The sequence below is a fragment of the Aspergillus campestris genome, assembly GCF_002847485.1.
Source record: "Aspergillus campestris IBT 28561 chromosome Unknown P168scaffold_1, whole genome shotgun sequence".
NCBI lineage: Eukaryota > Fungi > Ascomycota > Eurotiomycetes > Eurotiales > Aspergillaceae > Aspergillus > Aspergillus campestris.
Genome location: NW_020194336.1, coordinates 4,118,396 through 4,145,640, shown reverse-complemented (window position 1 = coordinate 4,145,640; position 27,245 = coordinate 4,118,396). Strand labels below are relative to the sequence as shown.

The 27,245-nt window shown below is 51.3% G+C and overlaps 7 protein-coding genes across 7 annotated transcripts; 1 reads left to right on the top strand and 6 right to left on the bottom strand.

Annotated features, from left to right (window-relative positions):
- Positions 1 to 101: 101 nt before the first annotated feature.
- On the bottom strand, positions 102 to 2,055 carry adB (adenylosuccinate synthase ADE12). Its single transcript, XM_024834807.1, has 4 exons — positions 1,736 to 2,055; positions 1,595 to 1,663; positions 1,065 to 1,516; positions 102 to 1,007 (listed from the first exon to the last, which is right to left on the bottom strand). Exons 1-4 carry the CDS (start codon positions 1,776 to 1,778, stop codon positions 294 to 296), a joined length of 1,278 nt encoding a protein of 425 aa, XP_024697736.1. The 5' UTR covers positions 1,779 to 2,055; the 3' UTR covers positions 102 to 293.
- Positions 2,056 to 2,536: 481 nt separating this feature from the next.
- P168DRAFT_315169 (DnaJ domain protein) lies at positions 2,537 to 5,392 on the bottom strand (the record flags this gene model as incomplete). The annotated part of the gene is made up of 4 exons (XM_024839872.1): positions 2,537 to 3,884; positions 3,936 to 4,017; positions 4,073 to 5,242; positions 5,296 to 5,392. The coding sequence occupies 4 exons, from the start codon at positions 5,390 to 5,392 to the stop codon at positions 2,537 to 2,539; spliced, it is 2,697 nt and encodes an 898-aa protein (XP_024697735.1).
- A 1,555-nt stretch (positions 5,393 to 6,947) lies between these two features.
- Positions 6,948 to 10,000, bottom strand: P168DRAFT_278648 (Zn(II)2Cys6 transcription factor; the record flags this gene model as incomplete). The annotated part of the gene is made up of 2 exons (XM_024835700.1): positions 6,948 to 7,646; positions 7,724 to 10,000. The coding sequence occupies 2 exons, from the start codon at positions 9,998 to 10,000 to the stop codon at positions 6,948 to 6,950; spliced, it is 2,976 nt and encodes a 991-aa protein (XP_024697734.1).
- Positions 10,001 to 11,798: 1,798 nt separating this feature from the next.
- P168DRAFT_294845 (MFS transporter) lies at positions 11,799 to 13,942 on the bottom strand (the record flags this gene model as incomplete). Its single annotated transcript, XM_024837984.1, has 3 exons — positions 11,799 to 12,582; positions 12,658 to 13,582; positions 13,849 to 13,942. 3 exons carry the CDS (start codon positions 13,940 to 13,942, stop codon positions 11,799 to 11,801), a joined length of 1,803 nt encoding a protein of 600 aa, XP_024697733.1.
- A 6,242-nt stretch (positions 13,943 to 20,184) lies between these two features.
- P168DRAFT_287216 (uncharacterized protein) lies at positions 20,185 to 20,654 on the bottom strand. The gene has a single exon (XM_024836527.1). The coding sequence runs from the start codon at positions 20,605 to 20,607 to the stop codon at positions 20,365 to 20,367; it is 243 nt and encodes an 80-aa protein (XP_024697732.1). The 5' UTR covers positions 20,608 to 20,654; the 3' UTR covers positions 20,185 to 20,364.
- A 2,837-nt stretch (positions 20,655 to 23,491) lies between these two features.
- Positions 23,492 to 24,128, top strand: P168DRAFT_31757 (uncharacterized protein). The gene has a single exon (XM_024840116.1). The coding sequence runs from the start codon at positions 23,579 to 23,581 to the stop codon at positions 23,966 to 23,968; it is 390 nt and encodes a 129-aa protein (XP_024697731.1). The 5' UTR covers positions 23,492 to 23,578; the 3' UTR covers positions 23,969 to 24,128.
- P168DRAFT_287212 (uncharacterized protein) lies at positions 23,935 to 25,134 on the bottom strand. Its single transcript, XM_024836526.1, has one exon. It carries the CDS (start codon positions 24,778 to 24,780, stop codon positions 24,289 to 24,291), a length of 492 nt encoding a protein of 163 aa, XP_024697730.1. The 5' UTR covers positions 24,781 to 25,134; the 3' UTR covers positions 23,935 to 24,288.
- Positions 25,135 to 27,245: the final 2,111 nt, after the last annotated feature.

Genomic DNA, 27,245 nt, shown 5'->3' with positions numbered 1-27,245 from the left:
GAGTAACCTTGTCGATTCTTACTTATATACTCTATATTTGTATTGATAGGGGTCGTATTATTTGTATATTCTTATTTATGTAATATGCCAATTGTATCATGAAGCAATCCATTCAATGCTACATCAGGATATAAAAACAAAAGCCAAAAAACATGCTTGGAACAATCCCAGATCTACCTCTTAACTCTATAAACCCGGGCCCACATCTAGACAACCCAAGCCAAAACCAAAGAAAAAAAATATTGAAAAAAATGAAAAAATGAAATGTAAAAGATGAAGAGAGATGAAAGAGATTATATCGACCGAGCAATCATATCGTCCCGGGCAGGCCCAGTACCGATCCACTTCACGGGAACACCACCCAGACCCTTCTCGATGAAAGCAATGTACTCGCGGGCCTTCTCAGGCAGCTCCTCGTAGCGCTTCACTCCCATGGTGTTGCACTTCCAGCCGGGCAGAGTAACGTACTCGACCTCGACCTTGTCGAGGACGTCCGAGTCCGCGGGGATGGTGTTGGTCGTGCGGGTGCCGTCGGGCAGGATGTAAGCGACGCCGACCTTGATCTCGTCAAAGTCATCCAGCACGTCGAGCTTGGTGAGGTTCAGCGCGGTGTAGTGGTTGATGGCCTGCGAGTAGCGGCACAGGACCAGGTCGAACCAGCCGCAGCGGCGCTTGCGGCCCGTCGTCACGCCGAATTCGCGGCCCACGGACTGCAGCTTCTCGCCGTCGGCGTTGAGCTGTTCGCTGGGGAAGGGGCCGGATCCGACGCGCGTCGTGTACGCCTTAACCACGCCGATGATGGACGAGATGCTGGTGGGGTTGAGGGACAGCGCCTGCACGGCGCCGCCCAGGCCGGTCGACGACGACGTCACGAAGGGGTAGGTGCCGTGGTCGAGGTCGAGCATGAGCGCGTTGGCGCCTTCGACCAGGGTGTTGGGGGAGTCTTTGTACTCCTGAAGGAAGGCGAGTTGGTCGACGATGTGGGGGGTCAGACGGGCACGGAAGTCCTAAACAACATTAACCCCTGATCCATAACCAGAATAAGCAAGGCGAAAAGAAGATACCTTGAACAACGCAAGCTCATCCTCCACATTGTACTCCAGATCGCCAAAGCGCGCACGGTACCCAGCATCCAGATTGCGCAGCTTGCGCTCAAAGACAGCCTCATCCAGGATCTCACCGACACGAATACCGCGACGCGCAGCCTTATCGCTGTAGCAGGGACCGATACCCTTACCAGTGGTGCCGACCTTACGGCCACCCAGACGGGCCTCCTCGAGGCCGTCAACCACAGAGTGCAGGTTGAGGCAGACGTGGGCGCGATCGGAGATGAAGACACGCTTAGCGGCGCCCTCAAGACCCTTGGTCTCCAAGGAAGCCAGCTCCTTGAAGAAGCTGGGAACGTGGACGACGGTGCCGGCGCCGATGAGATTCACGCAGTTCGGGGAGACGAGGCCGGAGGGGAGGATGTGGAAGTCGTAGGTCTTGTTGCCGTGGACGATGGTGTGGCCGGCATCTATATACGGTCAGAGTGACTCATCGCAGACCCGGTTTGCGAGATGGTAAGGGGTGGGTGATTAAGAGAGGAACATACTGTGACCGCCAGCAGCACGAGCACACAGCGTCGCCTCCTGCGACAGCATATCGGTGATCTTGCCCTTTCCTATCGTTCAAACAAACCGTCAGTATCATATCACGACGACCGCGGGGATCAATCAATCCATCTCAAACCTACCTTCATCACCCCACTGACTACCCAGAACAATTGTGATACCCATGATGATCAAATAGAAGCAACAACAACAGTAATATCAATCCAACACTCGAATATCAAATCCGGTCAAATTCGGGTTCGCAATGGTCGGAGCGGAATCGGATGGTGGGGATGGCGTCGGAAAGCTAGATAGCCAAACAACCGATCGAAAGGAACAGAGAAAGAGAAATAAAATAGAAAAGGCCAGACCAATTCTATGTATAATACAGTAATGATAATGTCAATGTCAAGAAAAGTAAGGAGCAGAAGCGAACAAATCGCGACCGTCAAAGATCCAAAAGCCGAAAACAGGAACGAAGGAGGGGAAGAGGGGGGGAATCTGGCCGAGAGATTATATACTACCCAAGTTTTCTCTGCCAAGGGTTCTTTTCATTCCGTGACTCAAACCGATCGGCCGGTATTGCCCGTATTTTTCCTCCTTCCATGCTTTCTCCGATGCGAAATCTATGTATGTGCCAAGGCGGTGACTGCTGTAAATTACCGTCACATGAGATGGTTCTGAATCGCCACATCGGGCAGGTGGCGGCCTCAGGCGGGGTTGTCTCGGCGTCGGACCTGAGGGCTTGGGGCTCAGGGTTAGGGCCGGGGGGGTCATTCATATTATACTATTATCATCATTCCTGGTCGTTCTATATGAAGATTGAATACTCATATCGATTGGTAGGATATCTTAGTATATTACAATAAATCATGAATAAATCCCCCAGCGCCGTCCATGCATTTCATCGGTCCTTCGGTCCATCGGTCCATCGATCTATGCAATCACACAAGCTTCCCCCCGTTCCGGATCCATTCCCGCATCTCTCCTAGCTGGAGGATACAATCCCTGTGCATCTCCCGCGCTACCTCCCAATGCTTCTGTACCTTGGCGTCCTCCTCGATCGCCCGGAGATAAGCACTGAACCCCCCTTTACCCGCGCCAGCAATCATCTCATCCGCGGTATCATCCTCCGCCCCATCGCCATCACCATCGGGACCGGCCTCCTCATCGCCATCCGCACCGGCGACCCCGAGACGAGTCGAGTCTCCCACGGCGCTGACCCAGTTCGGGCTCATACCCGTCTCGATAGCCTCCTGGCGGGCATTGAAGTGGCCCAGAATCCGCCGCTGGAACCGGTTCCAGTCGCGCATGTAAGCGTGCATCTCAGCCACGTAGCGGTCCCACGCGACCCGCGGCAGGCCCTGCTGCTGCGGGTCCAGTCCGAGGGGTACCTTGGCTGGTGGCTGTGGCCGTTTCGGCGGGTTCGGACAGATGAGGTTCCGCGGGCGTACGTCGCGTGCTGTCGTCTTGGGGACCTTGGCGCGGGACTCGAAGGGGAGCGTGGCGAAGATGTCTTGGAGGTCGTCGATGCCGCTGCCGGTTGTGTTGGTGAAGGGCACTGTGTTTTTGAGGTTGGTTAGGTTGAAGAGGTGGTTGGGCTGTGCGCGGTTGGCGCTGTTGGTGCCCTTGTTGGCGGTGGGCGGGGTTTTCGGTACTGGGACTTCCTTGGGTGGGTCCTTCGGGACACTCGCGGGCTCCGGGGTAGTGGGCTTGGTGCTTCGAGCTGGGAGTTCGTCGTCAACATCCATGGCCTCGGCGTCGCCGTCGCCGTCGCCGTTCGCCGTGGGCGCTGGAGCTGGTGCTGGTTCCGGCGGCTGGTCTCCGTTGACGGTCGCGTGGGCCTCCTCGTCCTCCGTCGCCACGCTGGCCTGCTGGGGCACAGGTCGTGCCTTGACCGGGGGGCGAGTGTGTTTGCGGGGGCTGCGTTGACGCTGGCTGGCTGCGGGCGGTTGCTGAGAGCTGCCGCTCTCGGGCACATCCCAGGACATGTTCTTGAGTTTCTCGACCCAGTCTTCCGTGAAGAATTGGCCAGAGGGGAATGAAGTCGGTGGTTGTTGGGAGGCTGTCTCGGGGCGCGGGGACTCGTTGTGAGAAGCACTGCTGGAATAGCCGCCCCGTCTGCTCGAAGGACGCCCACGATTGTGAGTCGGGGTTTCGCCATTCTCCGATGATGTCCCTGTGAAGAAGGAGGTCCGACCCCAGTGCGCAGCCGAAAATGGCCTGCGGAGATCGTCATGACTGGTGCTCTTGAATGTCCCATGGTGCGAAGGGTTGGTAGAGGCGTGTGTCCTGCAGCAGTCAGTAAGAACCTTCCGCATCCAATGGGAGGTAGTCACATACGGGTCAAAGGGATTGCCCGCCTTGGGGAAAGAGGTAGACGCGAACCTGTGACTGGGGGAAGCAGCACTATCGGAATCGTGGCCTGGACAAAGATTAGCATCCCTACAACACTCTAGACACCACAAAATGGAACCTACCTCCCCGGTAACTCCACTGATTCGGCACATGAAAGTTCCCAAACTTCTGATTCGGCCGCATCCGACTCCTCGGCACAGCCTTTGGCTTCCGCCCCAGCACCTCATCAAGCTCATCCTCAAGATCATCCTCGTCATCATCGTCCAACCCACTCGAGCTCGTCGACGAGTAATTCCGACTCCGCTCAGCATTAAAATCCGGACTAGCACTACGATGCCGTCCCGAGCGCGGAGGCACCGGACTCGGCGGGGTAGTCCGCGGCTGGGGTTTGGCGCTCTCAGGCGAATTCCGCACGCTGGAAGAGCGGCCCATCCCCGCGCTGGAAAAGAACGCCCGCTCCCCTCCGGTGCCGGCGTATTTGCTGCCCGTGCGCTCGATGTCGGGTGTCCGCGTTTGCTCGGTCCGGGCCTGGAACCCGGCGGCGCCGGCTGCTTTTCTTGCGGTCGGGGACGACGCAGCGGGCGCGAAGAAGGGCTTGGAGGCTTGGGCGCGCTCCGCGCGCGGGACGTTGGAGTAGGCGGAGGTGTTGGAGGCCATGGGCTCGTCTCCGCCGGTGGCTGCCCGCGGGGCGAATCCGGACTTCTTCTTGGCGAAGGATGCCGACGCCCGCGGGGATTCCGTGCTAGCTGTTGGCTTGGGCGACGTCTTGAAATACTCGTAGGCGGACTTGGGGCGCGCCGACTGGCTGGAGTTGGCGCTGGGTCGGGGCACGCCGCCGGGATGTTGGCCGGAGCGGCCTGTGTGAGGATCAAACTGCGTCCAGCCGGGCATTCCACTACCCTTCATGTCCTGGAACCCGCGGTATGCATCGGCGCGCGTCTGTTGGTCCTCGTGCCGCCGCTCCCACGGCTGCTTGGGGGCCGCTCGCGCGTAGCTCGCATAGCGCTGCGCACCGGCGGACGGGCCGCCCTGGAAGCTCTGCGGGCGCGACGCGAAGTTCGGCTTGGGCGGGGTGGATTTCGCGGTGGGAGCAGCGGTGGAGGTTCGTCGCGGAGGGGGTTTTGTTTTGGGCGGGCCGTAGTATTTCCCGTAGCCGGCGCGTAATCGGTCGGTGTCGTATCGGAGTCGTTGCTGGGGGTCGCTGAGGATCTCGTTGGCGGCTTGGATGGACTGGAACTTGGCGATGAAATCCACCTCTTTGCCGGGGTTCCTATCGGGGTGATATTTGAGGGCTACCTTGTCAGCTACCTGATTGCAACCCTGTCCTCCCCACGGGACATCCTACCTAGCTTTCTGAACTGCCTCTTGATATCCTCCGACTCCGCGCTGGGCGTGAGACCCAGGTCCGCGTAGTAATCCCTCCGTATATCCGTCTTGACCATTGTGAAGGGCGGATCTTATAGTTTGCGAAAAGAATGTGTCCTGCTAAATTCGCACCAAATCGGGGTCGAGCTGCTCATGACCTTGTCGCCGATGGAACAAGTCGCAGATATAATGAATCGAGAGAAAGAAAAGAAGAAAGCGACGTCGAGCGATCGAATAGGTTTCAACCGTCCAGGGGTGAAGGCGATGGAGCGACACGACACTGAATAAAGTACAGCTCGCCTTCGAATTATAACCCAACCCCACTGTCAGAAAGCGGATTGAACGATCTTCTCACCAGACAGCACCCAACCGAGCATGATAAGGGAGATCCAAGCAAGGGTTCGTTCGGTTCGGAGGTAGAGAACTCGAGGGGAGGGATGGCGGGGAAGGAAATGGAACTGGAAATGAAGCCCACGACAGAAGTCTTTGAAGAAAGACTGCGAAATAGGATCGACCGTAGCAGCGACTCGAAAAGGATTCCAAGAATAAAGAAGCCGAAATTAGCTACCTAGTTAGTACCAGGATCCAAGCCGAGGGGAGTTCATCCGTCCCAAAGGAAGAAAATAAAAATAAAAATAAAGGGCCAGTTGGTCCAAGCGCAGTTCGACAAAGAAGATCCTCAGATCTCTCTTTTCCTCAAAGAACTGAAACCTGCTTCTTCCACCGTCCCTCTTATGTTCGAACCCAAAGAATTGCAGCGATAGAGAGTGAAACACACACTTCCTCTCTAACTGTCTGTCTGTCTGTCGACGCAAGAAGAAATGCGCTGGCTAGCGCCAGAGAAGAAGAAGAAAAGACGATGGTTCGTTGGATTGTTTGATTGTTTTGCCGGTCTTTGTCTCCTTGGGAACCAACCTTTCTGCCTCAGTCCTTACTCTCCGCCCTGGATTTGTGCCCAATTCCTGGTTTCTAGCTGGTGTAGCCTCATTTTGTCCCAAAATCCAGTTAACTGATGTGGAGCATGATAGTAATAGTAATAATAAAATATCAATTAACGAGAATGGTTCTATTAAAAGATGAAAGTCTACTATCCCAGCAGTAGATGGACGGGATAGATATATATCAGGTACAATACGTGGTATCGACAGTGGATTGAAAAATATCTAACAGTACAAAAGCCGATTTCAAGAGAAACAAATAGATATAGGTCAATGTTTGGGGGAAAGTAAAAAAAAAAAAAAAAACAAAAAAGTTCATAAGTCATACAGTCCAGTCAGTCCTTGGGTATATCAGGCCTCCCTCCCTTCAACAAATCTCCTCTCAACAAAATAGCCAACACATCAACCAATAAATCCGATTACCGACGAAGGAAGCAAGCAAAGAAGAAAGGCTACTCCTCCCCGCCCGGCCCCGGCCCCGATCCCCCAAAGAAATACCCATCAAAGATGTCATAATTCGCATTCTCGCTCCAATCATGTTGGAAATCGACCGCCATTCCGAACCCCAGATCGATGCCCACGCTGTGGCCTGCGCCATGGCCCAGGGACGGAATGATCCCTTGCATGTTACTGCCCTCGCCCTGCTCGTCGGGTCCGAACGGCACTTGGCTCTCGGCTGCGGTGGGGTCGAAGTCTAGGAAGTCGAGGCCGATTCCGGATGCGTTTCCTTGGTCGGTGGGTGGGGGGAAGGCGGCGTTGTGGGGGTGGTGGTGGTGTTGATGCTGTTTGGGGAGACGCTTTGGGGGGAGCCGCTGTAGTAGTATTGCTGGTGCTGCTGTTGTGGTTGTTGTTGTTGTTGTTGTCGCTGCTGTTGCTGCAAGGTTTGCGGAGAAGCAGGATTCTCGTACGAGCCATAAAACTCCACCGGAGACGTAGACGCAGGATGAGATTGCGCCCGCTGGTCGGACGAAAAAGGCGGGGAAGATTCAGGGTAAGGCTGTACTTGCACGGGCTTCCGCTTATCCGCCTGCTCGGGAACAGCCCCGTTATGATCGCCGAACAGATCGCCGAGATTCATATCAAACCGCGGCATCGGACGAGCCTGGCGCATCTGGGTTTGCCGGCGGTTTTGACCAGGCCATGGGCGCTGGCGGTACTGTCGGGGGCGGCCGGCGTATAGCGGAGCTGGGTTTTGGGGTGCTATCGCGGCGGCTTGGAACTGGGTTAGGTCGACTTGGGAGCCGAACCCGGTTGTCGAGAGGCACATTTGGACGGTCGCTTTGCTCATTCGCTCGAAGGCGTCTCGGCATGCTTCGGCTGGTGGGCACTTGTGCATTAGATCGCCGAGGACGGATGTGGCGGCGAGGACTGTGAAGTCGACCTCATCGAGTGTCTTTGACTCGTTAGACATATCCCCAAATATTGCAACAAGATAGAGTCAAGAAAAGGAAAGAAGGAGTGAAAACGTACCAAGCGACTCCGTACCAATGGAGAGTGCCACAGGGCATACAAGAAAGAAATACCAGCCATAAAAATATGGTGCGTAGCCAAATAAGTATAGTTCACCAGACGCACCCGATGCATCTGGCGATATATACGAATGACCTTCTGACCCGCCTCCGCAACCTTATAGTATATATCATCTTCATCGTCAGCCTCATCGACATTCGAGAACGACGGGCTAGATACATCCTCAGCAGGAGTCACCTCATCAGCGAGCTCCGCCGGCGCCGTCAAACTCTGCTGATACAGCATAATGACCGCCTGCCAGTAATTCAGCTCGAGGAACTCCACAGAGAATTGCACCCCCGTGTCGCGACGCGTCGGAGCAGACTGCTTCCACTCCGCCAGTCGGCGGTGGACGTCCTTGCGCCAGGACCGGAACGACTCGAACCCATGAAGGAAGGGCGATGTCAGATCAGAGCGCATGACTCGCCGGGCCGCGTAGGGCACCCTCTGACGCGCGAATCGCGCCTGCTGATACTGGAGCACGTCGTGGATTTCGGACTGCAGAACCCGCAGTTTGAAGTAGTGGTACGAGGCGTACTTGTAGCTCGGGGTGCCCTCGGGCGGCTCCGTGATGCCGGTCTTGGTGATGTACGTGTCCTCGACCAACGAGGGGAATTCCGTGCTGATAGCCTGGTCGCTGATACCGAACGGACGACCGACGCAGCAGCTGACAAGGCGGTCGAAGCTGTATACACACCACCACAGCCGCCGCCGGAGGTCGCGGACCCATTCCCGCCGGCCGCGCTCGCGCTCACCGATCCGAACTTTAGCCTCGTCTTCGGGCTTGCCGGGTCCACGACCAAAGCTGTCGTCGCCGGGCGAGTCGATACCCGCGCCGTCCTCATAGTGCAGGCCAAGGTCCACGGCCAAACGCGTGGCCACCCCAACGATATACCACAGACCCGGTGCAACAGGCCGCAGAAGCGCGAAGTTAGCGAGAAGAAGAACCGCTTGCAGTTCCTCCAACGCGCCGAACCCGTCTCCCCCAGGTGAAGTCGCGCCCAGGAAGGACTCAAGGTGGATGACAGCCGACGCGTGATATTCCTCCGGTTGGTATTGGTGGCTGGAGAATCGAGGTTTCTTGGCCGTAGAGGCCGAGGGCGACTGGTCACGGTCTGCAGCCTTCTCATCGCCGGCCGGTTTATCATCAAAAATAATCCCCGCGCCGATGGCAAAGACGATGTTCAGAATATAGAGACTGCGAGGAGAGCGGCTCCTCTCGTCGGCCGCGTAGGTGCGATCCATCATCTCAACGAATTCGTTCCGGTGGAGGATAGGCATCTGGGGATTCGCGTGTTCGAAGTACAGGCCCGACAGCTTATCGGCCAGCTCGCGGTCCGGGAAACCAGCGCACTTCATCATCGGTCTCGTCTGGAGGCCGAAGAAAGAGTCCCGCGTGGTGCTGCCCCCCGTGCCCGTCGCGCTGTGCGGCAGACGCTCGCTGGGACGCGCGGGACCGCGTTCCGCCGGGTTCCCGGGGACGGTGCTCTTGACAGCGGCGAAGACGACACGGGCAAAGGAGATACCCGACGTTGAGCCCAGATACCGGGGATCTGACGTGCCCTGCACGGATACCGTGCCGATGTTCGACACGAGGTTGTTGATGCGCCAGGAGTCATCCTTGTCGGGATTGCGGCTGCTCTCCGAATCCTCCACGTTCTCTGTCCCGCCTTCGGGCCTCGCAGCGGCCTGATCGTCTGTCTCCCTCTTAATACGGGGAACCTTCCCTTCAGTCCCGTCCGGCGCGGGCGAGTCGGTAACAATGGACGCACCCGTCTGCTGGACGGGGTTATATCCCGTCTCAGCCTTGACAGCCCCTTCCTCATCAAACGGCGCCGCTTCCATAAACGTAACATGGTTCTCCATCAACAGACTCTCGAGGTACGCCACACGGGCCTCAAGAAAGTAGACATAACTGCGAGGGATCTCTCGTTTCGTAATAGGATCATAACCGACGCAGCGGACGCCCGCTTTTTCACAAGACTGGCACCGCGGCAGCCGCTGATCGCAGCGATTTTTGCGCAGCCGGCACCGATTGCATGCGGAGACGTTCCGGAAGGAAGAGGAATTGGAGGATGCGGAGACAGAGGGTGACGGCAGAGCAGCGAGGCCGTCGCGACGGGGAGGCGCGCGCTGCTGCTGGGGCGGCGGCGGCGGGGACGGTTCGATATCAGCAGAGGGGTGCGGTCGCTTTCTCCCGAGAGAGGTCGGGGAGACCGGGGAAGCAGGATTTAGCATGATCGGAGCGGGAACGTAAACGAGTGAGCATATCTCGTAGGTCGTTTGATTCTGTGAGAGGTCAAGCAGTGAGGTGAGGAGAACGGATTGCGACGAGACGGATCAGCGTTCATGTTAAGCCATGCGCCGATGACTCGTCTCTCTCTTTCTTCCTGTTTGTATCCCTCCTGCTTATATCGCAATAGAAGCGCGCCTAAAAGTCGTGCGACAGTGCAAGATCAAAACTCAACAATCTGTATCCCGCAACACAGGCGATTCAATCCCGGAGCGGGAAACGGTCAAGGCGTCGTCTATCGTGGTATGGGCAAGACACAGTCGCAACGGCAGCCCATGACGAAGAGGGAAACCAAACCTGATCCCTCCACAGCGAAACCAATTCAAGCTATATCACCTCGAACAGTATCCCAAAACAATCTCAAAACAATCCAATTGCGTTGAAAGACCACAAACCCCATCAAAGTCCAAAGTGGGGGATGCAGTGAAAACGACCAGAGCGAGATGGAGATTGCGGTGCCTAGGCCACTGCTAGCGTCGTGCTAGTGTACCACTTCCTAGTCAACGGCGCCAACGTGCCGGAATCGATATATACTCCCTCCAGTACCGTAGGTAGTAGACTCTCGGGCGAGCATGCAAATTACTCTCCCGCAATGGAATCGACATCATAGGAGGGGAAATGCTCGCCGTGGAGAAGCGCGACTGGAAAATCAAATTTGGAGATGGATGCGTTACTCAAGCATTAGTCACCCGGTCACCATGCTTAGATCACGTGAGGTTATACCGCTGATTGGCGGGTGGTTAAGCCTCGGCATGTCCAGCTTTACTGGACACCTCAGGCTCGCCAGACTGGTCGAGATGGGGATATCTTGTATTGTGGGTCGAAGACCCTGGAATGTACTTATGTTCGACATTTCTGGTTCTCTGGAATAGATGATACCTATACTGCAATTGTGTCGACCCAAGGCAACTGGTCCCAGTCCATTCCACCTGCTAGATGACGTTCTCCGAGCCAGCCTGCATATCGACCACCACTGTTCGTGGAATGAGGGGCAATGCAGCCAGCCAGCCATGATCCCTGTCTCTGTCCTCGCAAAGAGGGGCAGAGGGGCACTCATGACATCTGGCAAGCAATGGTGGCTTTGATTCTATGACTACATTTTTGCTACGTATCAACGACATTGATGCAGTTGGGCATCCAAAGCAAATAGAGCACAAGAGAATGATGTCAGTGAATCACAATAATAACAGGGACTAGGGTGAACCCCGAGCCCCGTCGCGAATGAATTGTGCCCTCATAAGAGTTGGATATAATGGTAATGACAAAAAGCCTCCCTGATGCATAAAGTGATGCGTACCCACGATACCTCCGAGCAATCCCAGAACAAACGAACGAAACAACAAAAAAAAGACCCTGCCGACATGCTGTGTTTTTGTGGGGGATGCATCCAATCTATCAAACTGCGCCAGTACCAAATCTTGAATCATGATCTAAACGAGAAAAAAGGGGAAAGTGAAAGGGACATAAAACCGACGGAATCCGGGAAATAAAAAGAATACGGTAAAAGATGGGTGGGAAAAGGGGAGAAAACAGCCAAGGGAAACGAAGGCAAGTAGGCTGGATGAAGAGAAAGATGTGACAGAAAAAGGCTATGCAAAGAATTGAGGATGCGATCGAAAACAAAAGTACGAGGGGAAAAAATAGACAGAATCCACACCAGAGAAAAGGAAAGATGAGAGATGGGGAGGGGAGATGAGAAGAAGGCAAAGAGGGGAAGTGAGGAAAATAGTAGACCCTCGAAAATCAGACATCTTCAACCTTTGGGGTGACCGTGGTCAAAGACACATTGGGGATTTCCGAGTCGTCGACGCTGGTTCGCGTGGAAGAGAGCAATCGCCGCACCTCTTCGGGAGTGGCTTCTTCTTTGCCGGCCGTGTAGGCACCCCGCAGAGGGACTTTGCTGACGTGCAAGTCGCTGGCCTCGGGTTTCTTCTCGGCGTCTTCCTTGGGCTGCGTCTCCTCCATCCAGAAGCTTTCGATCACGCCGACGACGCAGACCAGGCCGCAAGCCCACCAGGCCAGCACCGAATACCCGCTCTCCAGACCCTTGGAGTGGAGAAGGCCGGTGACGGTTGGGCCAAGAGCACGGCTCAGGCTGGCCGTCGAGGCGGCGGCACCGTTGATGGAACCCAGTACTTTGGACGACGGGGCGGCGTTGGCGAGTAGGATGGCCGTGGCGGGGAAGGCGATGACATGGAGGGTGATCTTGGAGATCAGGGCGACGTAGACCGCGGCGGGCTGCAGGACTTCGGGCAGCAGAATCAGGTAGGGGACCAGCAGGTACAGTGGCGGCCAGACCATGAGGACGAAGCGGAAGGTGCGCAGAGTGCCAAAGTGTCGCACGACGAAGGGGAACAGCCAGAGTTGCGCGATCATCGAGTAGACGCCTTGTACCGCGAGCATGAACCCGATGGTTTTGGTGGCAAGGCCGAGGCCGCCCGTGAAACGGAAGGGGAGAGCGGTGTCCTCAGTCGGCTTGGGCGTGCTCAAGAAGACGGGCATCAACTGATCGAACGAGACGCTGTGGCTGTGGATGATGTTAGTATCGGGGGGTGGAAATGTACAGCGGTCAGCCCGCTGACAGGAGAGAGCGCCCACTTACTATGCGAGAATTCCGTAGGCGATGATGTTGAAGATCACCTGCCGCGTAAAAGCCTTGGGCGTCGCGCACTGCTGGTCCTTCTTCTGCCCTTCAATGTCGTCATCGCCGGAGAAAGTGTCCACCTCCTTGGTTGGGCCCAAGCGGGGGGAAGACTCGGTGCTCCTGTATGCGGGGGGCGGAACCTCCTCAGCATCGTAGGGTTCCTCGTAGAAAGCGACAGTGTTTGGCGTCGCTTTGGCGTCGGTGACCTCGGCCACCTGCGCACGCGAGGCGCTGAATATTCCAACCAGCCAATGACCGAGTTCCAAGCCAGGGTCGCGGCGGTGTTTCTTCTCCGGATGGGTTTCCTCGAGAAAGAGGAAACCAACAACGATGCCTAGTACCAGGACGACAACGCAGACGAGGTTGGGCAGCAGGAAGGGGAAACTGTCGAAGATAGTGCCGCGTTGGAAGAGCCAGGGATAGCTGTCGCAGGGTTTTGCCAACGCACCGCCCATCGCCGGACCAACGATAGAGCCCAAGCACCAGACAAATGGCATAATCGAATAGGCCCGGGGTTGGTGCTCCTTGACGGTCACGATCTCCGCCACCGTAGTCTGCAGGACGCCAATGTTCCCATTCAGCAGACCTCCGAGGGCTCGGGCAATCATGGCGACGGGCAGGTTGGGAGCAAATCCGAAAACAATCATGCTGATGGCGGTTCCAATCAGCCCCATGACCAGGACCGGCTTCCTGCCAATCTTGTCGCTCATCCGGCCCCAGAACATGCTAGCAGAGAACTCGGCGAACGTGAAGGACGAGGTGATCATTCCAGCGTAGAGGGCAATCTTACGGTCGTTATCCGTCACGTGGAAGGATTCGACCATGTGATAAACGTAGGGGAAGATAGACATGAATGCGATTGGCTCGCAGATTCGGCATAGTGCTGATACAGTTGTCAGTTTGTTTTTCTTTTTCCGATCCTTCGTTCAAGAACCCCCGGTTCTCCATGGGTCATAGTCCAACGTTGGAGAAAATTGAAAAGAACAAGCCAAATCAAAGCAAATAACAAAGAAAAAAAACCAAAAAGGGGAAGGATCCTGCGGGAAACAAGTAACAAATACAAATGGCAAACAAATCCATATTTGCCATGCCAATGCATAAGTGGTGAAGGTCTAGGCGCAAAAGCAGGTAGCAAAACACTGTACGTACCGAGGACGAAAAGTTGGCGTAGAGGGAACGCGGGCCAATCAGCACGTCCATCACTATGCCGGCGGCCTTGTAAACATGACGGACCCTTAAACATCTTGTCGGAGTCTGTGAGTGAATGGGTTTGGATGGAGTTCTGTTGAGGTTCGAGCAGACAAGCTCGTCGAGATAGAGACCCGTCGATAGGGAATATCAAAAAGGAACGAAAACGAGATATAAAAAACAAAAAATGAGAGCCAGTATCTCTCAGAAGATACCAGGTCGGTTTCACGGAATCGCAAGGAATGTGTCTTTCGGTCCAAATTCTCCGCTGTTTCAAGAAGGGAGGGAATGCAATGACGATGATAATATCATGCACTGAAGAAAGGAGCACCTCTTTTCAAAGGGGTTTGGGCATTTCTTGCCCCCTGTCGAAAGGTTGATCTCGGGTAATTCCTTCCTTTTTTTTTACTTTTTTCTCTTGCTTCCTGTCCGGTTTGGATGTTGGACCTTGGAAGGTGGTGACGCTGTGACGACTGCAAGGGAATCAAGTCATGCAGATCTTGATTGGGGATAGATACCCGCAGGAGGTAGATCTAGGGAATTGCGATTGGGCGGTGGCGCGATCTCAGTTGCAGGTAGACGGGATTGGATAGTCGAGGGAGATGGGGATAGAAGTATACTAGGTAGGTATCGCTGTGATGTGATGCCGGAAGGGAAGTTCAGGTTGTAAGAGAGCCAGGTAGGGAATGTCAAGGGTTGGTAGAAGTATGGGATCGGGAAGAGGTAGAAGATAAGTAAGGTTGAGAGGGAGGAGGTATAGAGGAGCTTCAATGGAGGAGACTAAATCAACAAGAAGGATATGGACCGGAATATAAGTAGGAAGCTTAAGTGTATTTGAAAAATAAAGATGAAAATAAAATCAAATCAAATAAATAAAAAAGAAAAAAAGGAAGGGAAGGAGAAAAAGAGATAAATAAAAATCAAGAAATAAAAAAATAAAATAACAGAGAAGGATTTGACCGGGAAGGGGAATTAAATGAAGTATTTCAAGTGGATAAGCTACTAGATATGTGATCAGGCGAAAGACTAAAACGTCAAACGGTTCAACATCACAATGGAACCCAATTCGGTTACAGCTGTACAGAACGAGAGACACAGAGAGCAAGAGAGAGACAGAGAAGACGGTGGGATGTAATGTCAACAGCAAACAGTCGAGGAATAACAGGCCCCACTTTTGCGATCTCTGTTTATTCATTTATTTGATTTTATTTATTTCTCTGGTTTTATAATTTAGGATTTCTTTTCTTTTATTCTTTTATTATTTATTTATTATTTAGCGTTGGTGGATATATTATAATTTTGATTATCTCCATACTAAACTACCAGTATGATGCTTCCAACAGACAGATAGACATACAGGAAGACACTAAGATGAGAGAGATGGGTCTGCGCCATCCGACTGGGCCACCACTTAGTGCTACAGACCTGGACATGGATACCCAGACGGCAGGGGTAGATTGAAAGAGACCAAGAGACTGGTCATGAACAGGTAGGTAGTGGAAAATCGAGATTAGAGATGGAAGGGGGAGAAGATAGAGAAAGAACAACAGAAAAGAAAAAAAATAAAATAGGGGGGTAAAAAAGAGGAATGAAAAATAACAGTCATCATAAGAGTTAACAATGATGAGATCATAAGAGGAAAAAACAATAAATCGTAAACTAATAAATCCAGACAGAGAGAGAGAGAGAGAGAGAGAGAGAGGGAAAGGGACCTGAAAGGGGGTGGAGCCAAACGGCAGACAGAGAGAATCCGGTCACTCCATACATCATTTTAGGTACTCAAAACTAAAACTTCAGGTCGCTCTTTAGTTCGTTAGGTACGACACAGATCGGAATCCTAGTACCGTACGGAGTACGGAATACTGTACCAACATTAAACAATCAATAATCAATCAATCAATCAAGCGCCAGCTGGCCCGGAAAATCTGCCCTAATTATGTTTCCGTTTGCATCCCCATCTTGCCCTCCGATGATCAGGATGATTCTTCCCCAAGCTAATGGGCCATCACATCATACCTTGAGGGGAGAAATGGGGAGATCAGATTTCGATCCCAGCTGAGTCGATTCATCTACCTAGTTTATTATTGATCATTTCCTTCCCTCTTTACCCAGACAACGAAATAAGAAAATAGATCAGAATAACCCATTCAATAACATCATCGTCATCCTCTCATCATCACCAAGAATCAAAGAAGGGGGAGACAGAGAGAAAAATAGAGAAATAGAGCCGCCCACAGATTAGCCGGTAGTGTAGTCGACCCATCGACTTGATTCCTGGCTCCGGGGAACCGTGGAAAAGTTGCCAATCTCCTTCCTCTGTAGAAGCGCGCTAAATCCGGCCCATAAGGCAAGGATGATCGGCTTTCCAGAAGTCTGGTTTAGTGTGACTTAGTGAGATGATAGATCTAACGCACCCCTCCACCTCTCTCTCTTTCTCTGTCTCTCTTTTTTGGTCTCCTTGGGTGTCCCGCCCCAGCTTAAGTCGCAAGGTAGACCAGAGATCGTGACACTTGGAGAGATCGAAAATGAATGGGTAAAAGATAGAAAAAATTATATTAAAAAATAAAAATAAAGAAATAGAATAGATAAATAAAAGGAGAAACATGAATATCTTTCTCTTTCCAGGGTTATGTACCTTTCCGTCGGTCCACACCTTCGGATTCTGGAAAACCAGCCGGTTTCCACATCCAACTCCCGCCTGTGGATAGTCCTACGGAACAAGCTAAGAAATGAAAGCCAGAAAAGTGGAAAAGAAGGGGAAATCAAAAGAGAACCAAATAAATAAATCAATAAATAATAACAATATGGGTGGGGAGAGAAAAAAAAAAGGGATGGATCACCTTGCTGAACTCACCGCGATGTGTCATTTATCTCGGGAGCCCGGGTGGTCAACCAGCCAGGACGGGGTTGCACAGAAACTAGGAAGGGAGACCAACGGCCGACATCCGTTGATTATGGACAGGTAGAGTTAAGGAATTTACCGGTGATTTCTGACAGCCAAGTCTCTGTATCGAAAGTGAAACTGGGAAAAGAAGGCAAACCAAACAACAAAACAACATCAACCATCATAATGACAATACAAGATAGAATATAATAAATAAATAAAGGTAACAGCAAAATAGCAGAGTCGGACATTAGGCATGCATTGTTTAGGGTACTGATAATATGCGGTGTATCCCAATCCCCAGCATCCAACCACTCACAGCCGGAAGAGGTGAACTCCCCGTCGGGAAGTCGGGCTCAGAGAGGGCCTAAATGGGAGAGACTAGAGGGTGATGATAATCCGATGTGAAGGAGAGAGAGGGGACCTCACTGAAAGGAGGGGCTAGGACAGGACAAGACAAGGCAAGACAAGGAACAAGGGGAAGGCCGAAGAAACGAAGAAACGGTCTCGTAATGGATCGTAAGAAAGAAAGAGAAAAAAGTAAAAAAAAAACCAACAAAAGGTATAACTCTCCACTGTCATTGTTCGAAAATCAGTGTGGGCCCGATCATCCATCACAACTGCAAATAAGATATGAAGGCGAGCAAGCAGTCGAGCAGCCAGCCCTTACGGTGAGGGAGGCGCTATTCCTCTCGTTGCTTGACTTTTAAGTGGGCCGGGAAAAACGGGGGAGAAGTTGATTGACAATTAGTGCGAACATGACCCCGAGATACATGGACAGATACCGAGAACAAAAGAAAATCATTCATTCATTCTTGCTTCTTTGTAGGGAGTTCGGGTTCTCAGCCCGACCGATGGATTCGACAGATACGGTATCTACGTAGAGATTCATGGAGATCTTCTGATCCGAAAGAAAACAAACATAACCTAACTCCCTTGTAAGGATAATACTGTGCCTGGCAAATTACCGGGAAATGACCACCACACCAACCACCTTGAAGGGTGGCGGTCTCTAATCGTGAAGAAACAGAATGTCAAGCTTCTGAGGACTTCTGAGGACTCCTGGGAGGAAATGGCAGTGTATGGAGTACGATACATACAGATACACTCTGATCAACACAATGATATGATAGCGATTGGCAGTCCGATCCAAACTCTAATCAACTCCTTTTCTTTTCTTTCCATATTCATGCTTTTTACTTTTGTGCTATACCCCGCCAGTCAGGATAACAACAAGTAACCTACCTAAATCCAAACGAAGAAACCCAAGACAAGACAGACACAATCCTCGGATTGATAGATGGCTACCTAAAAGACCAAGCTACCGTTTGACGTCACTCAACAAGTACACCTAAGTATTGGACAATCCTCCACAACTAACTGGCTAGTCTGTCGCGTCTAGCAGTAGCCTCTGATCCTGTCAAAGCAACCATGACTCCTGAAATCCCCCCCGATTCCCCCAGGTTGAAGTCGGAAATAAGATATCTACCTACTAGTTCGGAGCGTCGAACCATGGATACATGCGGTCTGGTACAGCAGCACATAGTTTGGTAAGGTATAAGGTATGTATGGTACGGCGGATCCTCCGCACTTTTCCCAGAAACTGAAATTCTGCGCTAAATGGAACGACAGCTGGTGGATTTGTCGTTGGGCCCGTCCCATCCGAAAAGTCGGTAAAAGGTCGGTCAGTTGTTGATTGCTTGAGCGGGGGGAAAGTATGGGAAATACAAGAACTACTAGTCAACTATGATTGGATTGTTGGGATACCTTACTGTAGCCCAGCATTCCTAAAGCTTTGAATTAATTAATATATTTGACATATTCATTATCTGCTTTCAGATCATACTATCGTAGCGCTCATTGTAGTAGGTATTGTTAGGTGACTCTGACGTAAGGTACGGTAGGTACTAGGTACAGAGTACGATACCAAGTTGAAACCGCCCGCGTTTGGCCAGATCACCGGATTAGGAAAACAATATGATCGCGTGGGTGGGTCAGGATATAGTGCCTGACCTAGTGCAGCTCTGATCAGGAGCCACGCGAGTTAATTAAGGGTCAGGAGGAGAGAAGAAGAGTCAAAGAAGCCTGATCGAAGGACCCTCCCCAGGGCCCCAGCTGCAAGTGATAGTTTGACCCTCACGATTGATGCTCTATTATTCCGGTATGGGGGGGGAGTCAATCAACTGACCATACATCTTGCGAGAAAGTCAGCCCCAAGTCAATAAAAATGAAGGTGGGGTGTAGGAAAAAAAGAAGACAGAACAAAGAAATCAAAAGAGGGGGGGGGTAATAGTCACGAGAATACACCGAGAAAACAATGAAATATTGAAACCGCCCAAGAAAATGGAAGAAATTAACACAAATACAAAACAGCGACGTCATCGCACCTTGACAGCACTACTGACTATCCTGTTTCCCAAACGTCTAAATTTCTAGAACTCCATGACCCCAGATGTGCTGACCTGGCAAGTCCATTCTTACCCTACTCCGTACAGCAAGATAGAAGGAGAAGAGGGGGGATTCATGCCGCCCACGCGGGGAAATGCAGCCTAATCCAGGTCATCGCGAGGGAATAAATTAAAATGAGTTATGATCCTTCCCAAGGCCAGGGTCAACTGGTAGATCCCGATGACTAGGGCGATGAAAAAAACAAGACAGATAAAAGATAAGGCAAGCAAACACGACATCCTCCTGCAACTTAACCACTAGCCCCATTCAATTCCCAGACCAATACTAGCGCTTCCTTATGAGCCCGATGCGTCAGGTAGAAGTAAACACTGCTGCTTCTGCTGCTGATACTACGATGATTACAAACAAAAGCACCGAGATGAGTATCAGGGTGACGTGCGGCCGATACTTCCCCTCTATGCATGAAATGCATGTGGCCGCAACTTGGTTGCTTAATCACCATTGAGCGAGAGAATGAAAGGGAGATAACAGGAAATGGGAAAAGAAAGGCAAGGGAAAATCAAGAAAGAAAGAAAATAATTGAATAGAAATAAGAAAGGAAAGCGAAAAAGAGATAGCCATGAGAACTGACTCGTCCTGTAACTCCCCTCCCCCGAGGTAATCCCGAACGGAAGATATGAACATGGTTACTCACTAGTTCAAGAAACATAAGCGTGTCCATCACGATATCCATTCGGACAGTTCGGAGATCGAAGAGCGGGGGATAGACGAAAATGCATTATTAATAATAATACTACGGAGTAATGTGATCAAGACTGGAAAACCCCCTAGTAAGAGAGAAAAAAAGCAATGCCTGACGAGATACGATCATGTGTAGGAGGAACTCGTGCCCCCACGGAGTTAACGGGCTACAGACGGATCATGTGAGCAATGTGCTGCGACTGTCAACTCCAGCTGGCATACGGGGTAGCATGGCATGGCATAAGCATGGTGGTCGCCGCATCCTGTCGGGATTTATTGGCCGGTCGGGAAGATGGTGAGACAGCTAAAGCCGACTAGGAGCTGGCAGTAGCTCACTCGGATTAGGTAGGTCAGATAGGCTATCAGCATCGGTGAGCTGGGAGGATTGTTGGGGGGTTAGACTTCTCCGCTTCAGCATAGAGAGGGACCCTGCAGGTGCGATGTTAGTGGTGCGCAGTCCAGTCGGGAAGTAAGCAATCAGACACGACATCCTTCATCGTCAGGATCAGGATCAGGGTCAGGATCATCATCTCAACAGTAGGATTGGCAGGACCGGTGGTAAGCGGTGAGCGAAAGGCATCAGGAGGGGAAGACCGGAGGAGGGGGAAAAAAACAGAGAGAGAAAGAGAGAAGAGGGGCTTGCATTGCAGCTTCTGTTCCCCTCCGAGCTTGGGTACAGATGACATACATCCAACAATTGGCAGTGACTGGCAAGATCCTGGACGAGTTGTTGACTGTTGGCTGCAGTGCCCGTGCGTGTTTCCAAAATGTTATTTCATTATTATTATTATTATTATTATTATTATTATCTATTTTATGTACCCTGATAGACTGATCTGTCCAGGCGGTTAGCTTGGGCAGAAACCGAACTTACGGGTGATTTCTGACTTAATGCCTGGATGATTTTCTTTCAGACGCAGTTAGCCCTTGAATCATGCGGGCACCTCGGCAGTGGACCTTGAAAATGGCCCTGGTTCAACTTGCAGCGGCCGAACCCAAAACATACGGTGAGCATGAGCATGACAACATGCCTAATCTGATACACAGCCACCATGGCGGTCTCTCGGAGCTTGGGAGGGCAGCAACTCTTCCTCGATGGTCATTGACTACTTTCTCATGCACGGCAGATAGTTTTTTTGATTGCTGTGTACAGGAATTAGCGGCTTGACTTGGCCACGATCGCACGGCGGGGCAAAGGTTACCATGCCCCGCAGTTCAGTACATCCATCGACTTTGATAGGTAGGTTGGCTGAGGGCTCCTTAGTTGTTATCGAGTCGGTGAACCCGCCGTCTCGCCGTGTTAGCCTACCGAATGCCTATACTCCCCCTCACGGAGTCGGATCAGGCCATACTACGTAAGATATATTGTCCAACAAACTCGTTTCGTCTTTTTTAAGTTTCATCCAATGGGTGAATGCATTGGGACTATTTGTCTTGTTGGGCTGACATCTACCCGCATCCCCTTCTCCCTTTCTTGCTAGTAGGTATCTGCCCTATGTGTATGTGCTGCTTGCTGTCTTGTTGATCGCCGATTTGCGGGACTGACATGGCTGCAGTTGGTGCCATGCGTGTATGCCAGGAATCCCGTTTCAGTGAGGGGCAAGTCCATTTAAATGATCCCGTCGTGACGAGATCAATGACTCCATTGACAAGTGGGGTGATTTACTGGTCCTCCTTGATTATTTCCCCTCGTCTCCCTCCCTCTCGTCCACCCGTCCCAACCCCACCACCACCACCCGCCCCCTTTTTATTTTCACCCTCGGTTCAAACATCCACGATGTAGATGATACACACCTCCACTTACTATGAACTAGGACTAGGACTAGGCGTTGGGTTCTAATTGTTTTTTCGCATGTTCTCAGCGTCCAGAAGCAAGCCACGACGCCGTCGATGTGACTCTGTCGGTTTGCGGAAGTGGATCGGTTTCAAGCGCAGCTCCTGTGCCAGACTGTCGGGTCCGTTGTTGGGAAGTTTGCTTCAAGGTCATGGGTCTGACTCCTGGCAGCAGTTGCATTGGGCATTGAAGCGGTGTCTACCGTCGGAATGAAGAGGAAGAGATTTTTTTTTATCCCATTTTAAAATTTCTAATTTTTTTTTTTTTTAATCTTTTTTTTTCTGTCCTCCCCTGTTGCTATACCCCCCAACCATCTATCTGGCTCCCAGACTGGGTGGGACTTATTGATGGGTCCATTGATCAACATGGATGGGCGGATGGATAAGCCGGCGACATGTCACGTGGCGCAGCGCTCATCCCCCACGGGCGGTGACAGAACGTCCGGTGTCCCGTATCGAATCCTTCTAGAAGGAAAAGGAGGTTACCCACTGCATCCATCATTCCGTCCACATCAGATGGGCGTTTCCAAGAACAGCTGATGCTAGCGCGGATGTGGCGGGTCAGGAGTGGTCCCGACCCGTTTCTCGAGATTCTGTTTCCACTTCCTTGGTTTGGGATCTGGTGTCTTATTCATTTCATTTCCTCGGTCATTTTACTATTTTGCCTCTTCCGTGGTGAGTTATCAACCACTGCGTGTCATTGATTGGATGGATATTGGTTCCACCACAAGCAACACCATCCGATAGGTACAATAGATTATGAAGTTGGAGTTGAGTTGGAGTAGGAGGATACAGAGGTCGAAAGACACGCATCGCTGACTTCATCCAGATGAAGGGCTACCAGGATCACAATGGTCTCTTTCCTTTCTCGTCAGTCATGGGGAATTAGTCTACTCAGCTGAGGCAATCATCGAGTCATGACCCCATTGCATGCGGCGACCACGCAGTATCGAGTAGATAGATGGATCCTTCGTAGTATATCTTTAGGTCTACTAGTAGGTTAGTCGGCACGGCAGACATCATCCACCAAGACAGCCAGCCACTCACTGACCACAGTAGCCAACCATCCATTGGTGCCAACTAAGGAGGCAGGTACAAAACCCACGGCTCTGTACCTGGGACCGGATTCGCATCCCCGACCAAATCACATCTATCCAACTACCCCACCAGCGTGTGATATGAAACAGCTCTCTCAGCGTTTTGAGACGCCATTCGCCGGCCGAGAAGGGCGACGATGGTCGTTGGAGGTGTGGGGTGGGGGGTAGTACCTTAGTGGTGTCAGACTTTCTCGACTCCGGGGAAAGCAACTTCGCTTCGGGACACCCAAGGTACACCCACCCGTGGTACTTGTGACGGGTAGAGTACCAAAGTACCTTATTGTGGATTCGCTTCTTTTACCAGGAACCGAATGGAATGGAAGGAAACAAAATTAAATAGTACGGAGGGGGAGGCGATGGTTGTGGGTACGTTGAGGACGGTAGTGTGGTAGTGTACCAAGGTTCATGTCCGTACTTAGTATGGACGGGACTTGTTATCCGTCGCCGCGGCATCGGATTATGCATTCCGATGGGGGCAACTTAAAAGGGGAAAGGAAAGGAAAGGCGGAAAAGCCAAGCGAATGGATGGACGGGGATTCCATATTTCCATATTTCCGGTTTTCGAGAAAGTCAATTGTTTCATTTGTTTATTAGACTTTTTTAATCTATTTATTTATTTAGATATTATTATCTTAATTAAGTTTTTATTTATTAGCTGGATACAGAAAAAATGAATGGAATGATGAACCATTCCCCTCTTCCCTGCAAACATGTTGTTGATTGATTGATGGATGGATTGATCTTCCAAGACATACATCCACACATGCATACGTACGTACGTACATACAGACATACATACATACACACATACATCGGTACATGTTCCGTACTCCGTACGTTATGTACGTCCGAGTCAAGGGTGTGTGGCTGGTACTTTAGTTTAATCATCGTCATCTTTATCCTACGTCGATCCTGTCTTTTATTGATTGATTTTATTTTTCTCTCCTTTGTCCCTTGCTTTCTTTTTTTTTTCTTTTTTTTTTCTCCTCTAGGAATAGTTTTCTCTCTCAGGGATAAACGTTGTATGGGGTTGGGGTTTTTTGATGGATCGGTCGATCTGTCTATCTTGATTATCTTTACCGTTTTGAATGGTATTTTCTGTCGCTGGTACTGGTAGATACGTACTTTTGAGATTCTTTCCTACCAGGAATATCCAACAAACTGACTACCCCTCATAGCATCTAGTAGATACTATCTACTCCGTACTGACCGGTATTCCATCTACCTACTAAGAGTAATGTACCTGTTACATATCTCTCTCCCTTGGAAAAAAAGGAGAAACAACCCGTTCCACTAACATCAATAGGTCCATACCATAACCCGGTACTTTGTTAATTTGCCCGAATCAACCGGCGATGATGGCATCCCTGCCTCCAAGTCCAAAGTAATCAAACGACGGAAGATACTATTGTTTCCGGGACCCACAATGGATCGGCTTCACCCCCCGGCTGCAGTCATGTGAGCTGCAGGAGAATCAACCTCCCCTTTCTCGCGGTACCAGGAACGCGCTCCCATTCGTCTATCGGGTTGATGGCTGCTGTGCTCCACTGTGGGACTCCCTGTCGTCTTGGTCGAACGGTCTTTTCTTTTTTTCATTCTTTTTATTCTCTTGGTGCCTTTCTTTGATTGGATTGGGGGTTCTTTCTTTTTTAAATGGATGGGGCCGTAAATGATGTCGATGATGACCTTGGGGGCGGCTGGGAGGGTTTGAATGGAATGCGCGACAAGCGTTCCGTCGCTCCACCCCTTGGGTGAGATAACCCATGCTTGACGCGTCGGGTTGTTGGGAAATGGTTGGTTTGGATCTATATCACCCTGACTGTGTCTGACTAGTAGGGACAGAAGGATGGGATGAAAATGAATGAATTTGACTGATTGATCCACTGATGAATCCAGACTGATTGGTTGTCCGTGCCGATCCGATATCATACCTACTCTACCTAGCAAACTACAGCTGGGCAATTCCTCTCACACCATCGTGGCATTGCCGCGCCAACCTTGCCCTGGTTGACTGTTGGTTTCACGATGATGCTATATCCAGGCAGCGAGCGGAGCCAACACACCGCCATCGGTCCATTCCACCAAGCTCGCACTGCATCCAGCGGCATGGAGTGTATGGATCATCTCGGACGCGGCTGAGACAGGCTCATCAGCAGCAATCAAGACACACGTTGCCTTTCCTGCGTTGGTCAGGCAGGCATTGTTCGCCTCATGGGGCTTAGTGACCTATATTTGGCACCAACAGGGAGGCGTAAGCGCAGGCGTAGGCGTATAGCAGATCATTTCGTCTTTCTCACGGGCTGAGCAAGATCGAATTATGCATGCCGTGCAGACCAGGATGACTTCCCATCCCAAACCACCTTATCATGTCTGTCGGTATTGTCGCACCAACATCTCACCAACAATGGGACAGGACCCACTGGGCGAAACGCTTCTCACCGTTTTCCTTTTCCATTATTTACTTTTTTTGTGTTTTGTTTTCTTGTTTTCCAACTGTTGTGCAACATCCAACGGGGCGTAATCTGGGCAACAACCGCCCGAAGTCACCGCTGGTTTGGTGTAACAGGCCACTGGAGGGTATGGACTAGGGATTATTGTATGTACGACCTTTTGCCTATCACGGATACTGCAGAGATCACCAACCACATGATTGATAAGGGCCATCACGTCACCTTGTCGCTTGTTACTCTGTCACCGCTTGTTATGATCAGTATACGGAGTAATCTGTACTATATAGGACGTTTTGTTTCCTGTCCAATTTCTTCCAAACATGACTAGACTAGGACGATGAGAAGATGCTAATCGAGTAGATCAATTCCATGTTAGCAATAGTTGCCTGGCATAGTCTATAAGTCAGAGGACTGTAGCGTAAGGGTGGAAAGATAGAGTCGATCCAGAACCAGCCTCGTTTCTTTTGCATACCATCGCACGATCTGGTCTCGGTGTTGGGCGGTGACAGCTCTGCACGCTGCACAGGATGGTACTTTTGTCGCAGGCCCACTTTCTCCCCGTCTGACCATTTGCCTCTAATGATGATCTAGACTCTCTCGGCTGAGACACCCATAGCAGCTACCCTAGTGGCTAGCCTCAGCTATGTGCCAAGCTATACATTAGTGGAAGGGCAAGAAAATAGAAAATCTAGTATGCAGCGGTAGTAGATGGATCCAGATGGAGCCGTTGATAAGCTAGTGAAGCTCGGATGGGGAGGCAGACAGGTATCTTGTCGGACAGTAACTGAGTGACTGAGTAACGTACAGTAAGAGATGGATCCATCCATAGATGGAGAGATGGATAGATCGAGAACTCCGACTAGTGGAGAGGACAAAAGTACGCCGAGTCCACCAGTCTGGTACCTTTTCTTTGTTGATTTTATCTCTATTCTATTTTTTCCTCTCTCTAAAAATGTGTTTTGATCCACTTTCCCGGTTCCAGACCGATCTGAATCTCCAATTCGTTCCTTCTCCCCCATATCAAGTCGTACGTTGCATCGGATTTTCCATCTCATCTCTCGAATGATCTCCCTCCGCCTCCCCCTTTTCTTCTTCTTTTCTTTTTCTCTTCGCCAGGGATTCTTCTCGATCGGAGCGTTTCCGGTCCCCATGATTGGCCCCGTCGATCTGTCATCATTGCATTCAGGCAATTTCGTCCAGGCTTGGCTGAATGGGTGGCGCCAATGATGCCACCGATGGCGGCGGATGGCGCATCTCTGTTCAGCATTGGAATCGCGAGCGGTCTATAATGATGTACATCTTTCTTTCTTTTTTTCTGTTTTTTTCTTTCCTTGGTCTTGATCCATCCCATGTTGGCTTTCTGTTTCGTTTCTTTTCTCTTTCATGTTTTGTCTCCGTTAGTGGTTATTTTTGGCCCGTCTATCTTAGTTAGTTCCCATCCCATGACAATGTGACACGTCTAGTTCGGCTTCCGCTCTTTCAAGTCGGTGAATCCTTCTTTCTTTTCTTTCGGGCATGACAAGGAAATTGTATGGGCATAAACGGCCGCCTTCCATTCCGTGGCTTCATGCGAACTGCCTACGTGCAGAATAAGACAAAGGATGTCATTCTCTCTTTCATAGTTGGGTAGCTACACTGTACACCAGCAAGATGTGCCTCACGATACAACCAACTACGAAACTACACTCGGTAATCGGGCCCCCATAGCCTCTCACACTATCGTGCTAAGCTAACAGATCCATCCCCGATCAACACCGACAAAGAATCCACACGTCCAATGAAGTCCGTCCCGGGTAGTGTCTCCCAGCGAACATCCCGCTGAAGAGAAACAGACCGGTCGAACCGATCCTCGATGCGTCCTCGGGAAGAAGAGATGATGAGTCGGCTCGTGCGTGACTAGCGCCTCGCATCCCGGAACCGGTCGCGCAATAGTCATCCCTTAAC

What these genes read in the sequence shown, in the direction of transcription:
- adB (XM_024834807.1), bottom strand. Translation starts at nt 1,778, where the DNA reads ATGGGTATCACAATTGTTCTGGGTAGTCAGTGGGGTGATGAAG. An exon ending in TCGTGCTGCTGGCGGTCACA is followed by an intron (nt 1,517 to 1,594) that starts GTATGTTCCTCT and finishes GACCGTATATAG; the next exon opens with ATGCCGGCCACACCATCGTC. An exon ending in ATGAGCTTGCGTTGTTCAAG is followed by an intron (nt 1,008 to 1,064) that starts GTATCTTCTTTT and finishes AATGTTGTTTAG; the next exon opens with GACTTCCGTGCCCGTCTGAC.
- P168DRAFT_287216 (XM_024836527.1), bottom strand. Translation starts at nt 20,607, where the DNA reads ATGTCATCTGTACCCAAGCTCGGAGGGGAACAGAAGCTGCAATGCAAG.
- P168DRAFT_31757 (XM_024840116.1), top strand. Translation starts at nt 23,579, where the DNA reads ATGGATGGATTGATCTTCCAAGACATACATCCACACATGCATACGTAC.
- P168DRAFT_287212 (XM_024836526.1), bottom strand. Translation starts at nt 24,780, where the DNA reads ATGATATCGGATCGGCACGGACAACCAATCAGTCTGGATTCATCAGTG.